The sequence below is a fragment of the Mus caroli genome, chromosome 10 (genome assembly GCF_900094665.2).
Source record: "Mus caroli chromosome 10, CAROLI_EIJ_v1.1, whole genome shotgun sequence".
Taxonomy (NCBI): Eukaryota; Metazoa; Chordata; class Mammalia; order Rodentia; family Muridae; genus Mus; species Mus caroli.
Genome location: NC_034579.1, coordinates 29,536,528 through 29,542,929, shown reverse-complemented (window position 1 = coordinate 29,542,929; position 6,402 = coordinate 29,536,528). Strand labels below are relative to the sequence as shown.

Genomic DNA, 6,402 nt, shown 5'->3' with positions numbered 1-6,402 from the left:
TGGGATACCCTAGGAAGGCAGTTTTATCTTAAGCAAAAAAAAAAAAAAAAAAAAAAAAAAAGATAAGAGGAATAGTTTTCTATTATTAAGATAATATACTTGTCATCTTCAGAATCCCAGTCCTCCAGTGTTGTCTGTATAAGCTACCATGTGTGTCTGTTGGGTCTGCCCAACATTTTCTTTTTCATCTTTTACTTTTAGGTGCTAGCTAGAGATAAATATGCTTTCTCTGATACTGTGGGTGTTTCAATTATTTTTAAATCTCCCTTCCTGCTTTGTGGTTGCTTGTCCACAAAGTTGCTGACCTCCATGCTGGTTCAACTCAAATGGTAAGCCTTTTTCTCTTTCTTTTTCCTACCTGTAAGCAGGGTCTGAGATTTCAGCTTGTCTGCCATGGAGTTTTTCTTTTAAATTTATCTAATACATTTGTCCATGAGGTTACATTGATATTATAGTCTGATCTTAAGTTCTTTTATTACTGAGATAAAGATTCCCAAGAGGGAACTCTGATAACCCCAGTGGCATGTGTGAGTCTTGAGGACTCCCCAAAAATATTTTGGTAACACATGAATGCAGGTATCTGTTTGAAATGATATAAATTCTCTTGGGCATATGTGGAAGAGGAGTAGAGCTGGCTCATATTGTAGCTCTATTTTGTTGTTGTTGTTTTGTTTGTTTTCAAGACAGTGTTTCTCTGTGTAACTCTGGCTGTCCTGGAACTTACTCTGTAGACCAGGCTGGCCTCAAACTCAGAAGTTCTCCTGCCTCTGCCTCCCAAGTGCTGGGATTAAAGGTGTGTGCCACCACTGCCTGGCTGTAGTTCTATTTTTATGAGTTGCTTTTAGAAGATTTTATCCTGATTTTTGCACTATCTTCATCAGCTTACTCTCTCATTAATAATTAATAAAGATTCCCTCATCCTCTCCAGTGTTTGTAGAAATAAGGTAAAGTTAGAAAGAAGGAAAGAAGAAAGAAACAGTGAACAAACAAATGGACTGCTGGACTCTCCACAAAATAACCCAGGGATAGAGGGAGATCATCCATCTGTGATGTAAGTCTTGGTGGAAAAAACATTAGTTTCAATAACAAAGAACAAACAAACGAACAATCATTAGAAACTACAAAACAGATTGCAGAATCTCTTCCAAGGGACACAGTTTCAATGAAGGATTACCTCCTTCTAGTGTGAGTGGTACTGCTGGGCATTGGCACCACAGCTCAAAACTAAGGTAAAGTGAGCATGCCCAGGATCATAGGATCGGAGGTGAGGAGGACACAACATCTGCTCCAATACCACCAGGAGTAACTGAGACCAGCAGGATCCAGGGACCCAGGAACCCTGCCTAACCAGGGGATCAGAATGCTTCCAGTCTGTGCTTGGGCATGAACTCTACAGCCAGTACCACAACAACCGAAGGAGGCTCCACTCCCACATGCTCTAAAACACCAAGGATCCCAGAATCCCAGGATCCCAGGAGCTTGGTCACACCAGGATTGCAGGGTCCCAGATACAGCTTGACTCCCAGCTCTGACATACCCAGGATCTCAGAATCACATGATTCCAGAATCACAGGATCACAGAGACAGCTGGACTCTGAAGAGTTCTGATTCAATCAGGATTACAGGAAGGACAGGCTCCCATCAGATATAGTGAAGGCAGGAAGCACTAAAGATAATCAGATGTCAGGAGACAAGTATAAAAACAGAAGCAACAGAAACCAAGACTACTTGGCATCATCAGAAAACAATTCTCCCACCATAGCAAGTCCTGGATACACCATCACCTGGTAAAAGCAAGATTCAGATCTAAAATCACTTTTCATGATAGTGATGATAAAGGACTTTAAGAAGGACATAAATAACTCCCTTAAAGAAATACAGTCAAACAGAGGAAACAGCTAGAGGCCCTTAAAGAAGATACACAAAAATCCCTTAATGAATTACAGGAAAACACAATCAAACAGGTGAAGGAAATGAACAAAACCATCCAATATCTAAAAATGAAAATAGAAACAATAAAGAAATCACAAAGAGAGACAACCCTGGAGTTAGATAAACTAGGAAATAACATCTATGTTACAAATGCAAGAGCACCCACATTCATAAAAGAAACTTTACTGAAGCTCAAAGCACACATATCACACCCCTCACAATAATAGTGGGAGACTTTAACATCTCACTCTCAGCAATGGACAGATCATGGAAAGAGAAACTAAACAGAGACACAGTGAAACTAACAAAAGTTGTGAACTAAATGGATCTAACAGATATTTATAGAACATTTCATCATTAAGCAAAAGAATAGTCCTTGTTCTCAGCACCTCATGGTACCTGTTCCAAAACTGACTATATAATTGGCCACAAAACAGGCCTCAACAGATATAAAAATTGAAATAATCCCATACACCCTATCAGATCACCACAGACTAAGGCTGTTCTTAAATTCCAAAAAGACAATGGAAAACACAAATACACATGGAAGCTAAACAACACTCTACTCAATGATAAATTGGTTAAGAAAGAAAGAAATTAAAGATTTTTTAGAATTTAATGAAAATGAAGACACATCATACCCAAACTTATGGCATACAATGAAAGCAGTGTTAAGAGGAAAACTCATACCTCTAGTGGCTTCAAAGAGAAACTGGATAGTGCTTACACCAGCAGCCTGACAGCACACCTGAAAGCTCTAGAACAAAAAGAAGCAAATATACCCAAAAGGAGTAGACTTCAGGAAATAATTAAATTAAATCAACCAAGTAAGAACAAAACAAACTATACAAAGAATCAGTCAAACCAGGAGCTTGTTCTCTGAGAAAAATCAACAATATAAATAAACCCTTAGCCAGACAAACAAGAGGGTACAGAGACAGTATCTAAGTTAATAAAATCAGAAAGTGAAAAGGGAGACATAACAAGGAAATCAAAAAAAAAAAAAAAGCATCAGATCCTACTACAAAAGTTTATACTCAACAAAATAGGAAAATTTGGATAAAATGGACAATTTTCTAGACACATACCAGGTGCCAAAGTTAAAAGAGGATCAGATAGTCCATCTAAACAGTCCCATAACTCCTAAAGAAATAGAAGCAGACATTAATTGACTCCCAACCAAAAAAAGCCCAGGACCAGGTGGGTCTTAGTTCAGAGTTCTATCAGACCTATGAAGAAGACCTAATACCAATACTCTTCAAACTTTTCCACAAAATAGAAGCAGAATGAACACTACCCTATTCATTCTATGAAGCCTCAATTATGCTTATACGTAAACCATACAAAAACAAAATAGAAAGAACTTCAGATAATTATCTCTTATGAACATTGATGCAAAAATACTCGATAAAATTTTTGCCTAATGAATCCAAGAACATGTCAAAAGTTTCATTCCTCACGATCATGTAGGCTTTACTTTAGAGATGCAGAAATGGTTCAATATAAGGAAACCCATCAACATAATCCACTACATAAACAAACTCAAAGGGAAAAAAAAAACCACATGATCATCTCAGTAGATACTAAAAAAGCATTTGAAAGAATTCAGCATACCTTCATGTTAAAAGTCTTGGAAAGATCAGGAATTTAAGACCTATACCTAAGCATAGTAAAAGCAGTATGCAGCAAACCTGTAGCCAATATCAAACTAAATGAAGCAATCCCACTAAAATCAGGAATTAGGTAGGGCTGTCTACTCTCTCCCTTTCTATTCAGTATAGTATGTGAAGTTCTAGCTAGAGCAATTAAACAACAAAAAGAGATCAAAGGGATACAAATTGGAAAGTAAGATGTCAAAATATCACTATTTGCAGATGATATGGTCTTATACTTAAGTGACCCCCAAAATTCTACCAGAGAACTCCTAAAGCTGACAAACAACTTCAGAAAAGTAGCTGGATATAAAATTAACTCAAACAAATCAGTAGCTTTCCTTTACTCCAAGGATAAAGAGGCTGAGAAAGAAATTAGGGAAATGACATCCTTCACAATAGTCACAAATAATATTACATACCTTGGTGTGACTATAACCAAGCAAGTGAAAGATCTGTATGACGAGAACTTCAAGTCTCTGAAGAAAGAAAGAAAGAATATCTCAGAAGTTGGAAAGATCTCCCATGCTTATGGAATAGCAGGATCAATATAGTAAAAATGGCCAACTTGCCAAAAGCAATTTATGGGTTAAATGCAATCCCCATCAAAATTCCAACTCACTTCTTCATAGAGTTAGAGAGATCAATTTGAAAATTAATTTGGAATAACAAAAAACCCAGGATAGCAAAAACCATACTTAACTGTAGAAGAACTTCTGGGGCAATCACCATCCCTGACCTCAAGCTGTACTACAGAGCAATAGTGATAAAAACTGCATGGTAGTAGTACAGAGACAGGCAGAAAGATCAATGGAGTAGAATTGAAGATCCAGAAATGAACCCACACACATATGGTCACTTGATATTTGACAAAGAAGCTATAACCATCCAGTGGTAAAAAGACAATATTTTTAACAAATGATGCTGGTTCAGCTGGCAGGTCAGCATGTAGAAAAATGCAAATCAATTCATTCTTATCTCCTGTACAAAGATCAATTTCAAGTGGATCAAGGAACTCCACATAAAACCAGATACACTAAAACTTATAGACGAAAAAATGGGAAAGAACCTCAAACACATGGGCACAGGGGAGAATTTCCTGAACTGAACACCAATGGCTTATGATCTAAGATCAAGATTTGACAAATGGGACCTCATAACATTGCAAAGTTTCTGTAAGGCAAAAAAATACTTTCAATAGGACAAAAAGGCAACCAACAGATTGGGAAGAGATCTTTAGCAATCTCACATCCTATAGAAGCCTAATATCCAATATATACAAAGAACTCAAGAATTTAGTCTCCCAAGAATCAAATAACACTATTAAGAATGGGGTACAGAGGTAAACAATGAATTATCAACTAAGGAATATCCAATGTCCAACAAACACCTAAAGAAATGTTCAACAGCCTTAGTCATCAGGGATATGCAAATCAAAACAACCCTGAGATTCCACCTCACACCAGTCAGAAAGTCTAAAATCAGAAACTCAGGTGACAGCAGATGCTGGTCAGGATGTGGAGAAAGAGGAACACTCCTCCATTGCTGGTGGAATTGCAAGCTGGTACAACCACTCTGGAAATCAGTCTGGCGGTTCCTCAGAAAATTGAACAAAGTACTACCTGAGGAACCAGCTATACTACTCCTGGGCACATATGAAGAAGATGCTCCAACATGTATTAAGGACACATGATCCACTATATTCATAGCAGCCTTATTCATAACAGCCAGAAGCTTGAAAGAAAGAAGATGTCTTTCAACAGAGGAATGGATATAAAATTGTGGTACATTTACTCAATGGAGTACTACTCAGCTATTGAAAATGATGAATTCATGAAACTCTTAGATAAATGGACTAGAAAATATCATCCTGGGTGAGACAACCCAATTGCAAAAGAGCACACATGCTATGTACTCACTAATAAGTAGGTATTAGTCCAAAATCTCCAAGTATCCAAGATACAATTCACAGACTACATGAAGCTCAAGAAAAGGAAAACCAAAGTGTGGATGCTTCGGCACTTCTTAGAATAAAATACTCACAGGAACAAATATGGAGATAGAGTGTAGAGTAGACACTGAAGGAAAGGCTGTTCAGAGACTGTTCCACATGGGGATTCATCTATTATACATTTACCAAATACAGACATATTGTGGATGCCAAAAAGTACATGCTGAAAGAATCTTGATATGGCTATCTCCTGAGAGACCCTACCAGAGCCTTACACATATAGAGGTAGATGCTTGCAGCCAACCATTCGATTGAGAGTAGGGTTCCCTATAGAGGAGTTAAAGAAAGGACCAAAGGAGTTGAAGGGGATTGTAACCCCACAGGAAGAACAACATTGTCAACCAACCATTTTCCCCAGAGCTCCCAGGGACTAAGCCATCAACAAAGGAGTACACATGACTCCCATATATGTTGCAGAGGATGGCCTTGTCATGCTTCAATTGGAGGAGAGGTCATTTATCCTCTGAAGGCTTGATAGATTCCCCAGTGTAGGAGAATTGAGGACAGGGAGGTGGGAGTGGGTGTGTGGGTGTGTGGAAGAACAACCTCACAGAAGCAGGGAGAGGGAGGATGGGATAGGGGGTTTTTGGGAGTGAGGAAAACCGGGAAAGGGTTTTTATTGCACTTGAAATGTAAATAAAGAAAGTATCCAATAAAAAAAAAACAAACAACTAAGGGGAAAGCCTCATAATATTTGCACTGTGCTTTTAATAGCAGTATATTTTATGCAGATTTAGAGGACACACACACAATGTCTCTCTCTCTCTCTCTCTCTCTCACACACACACACACACACACACACACACA

At 38.1% G+C, this 6,402-nt stretch overlaps 1 protein-coding gene across 5 annotated transcripts in view; it reads right to left on the bottom strand.

The window, feature by feature from the left end:
• Positions 1-6,402, bottom strand: part of LOC110303061 (amine sulfotransferase) — a 24,513-nt gene that overhangs the window by 17,357 nt on the left and 754 nt on the right. Inside the window, exons 1-2 of one of the 5 annotated variants that reach the window (XM_021173962.2) lie at positions 4,288-4,358; positions 4,007-4,063 (exon numbers count right to left, since the gene is read on the bottom strand). The exons of 2 other annotated variants lie outside the window; for them this stretch is intronic. In XM_021173962.2, the coding sequence (XP_021029621.2) occupies positions 4,007-4,063; positions 4,288-4,316 (86 nt within the window). In that variant the 5' untranslated portion in view covers positions 4,317-4,358. Of the gene's footprint in view, positions 1-2,622; positions 2,669-4,006; positions 4,064-4,287; positions 4,359-6,402 lie in introns of those variants that run through there. 2 more of the 5 variants (XM_029482624.1, XM_029482626.1) reach the window with 2 other exon arrangements.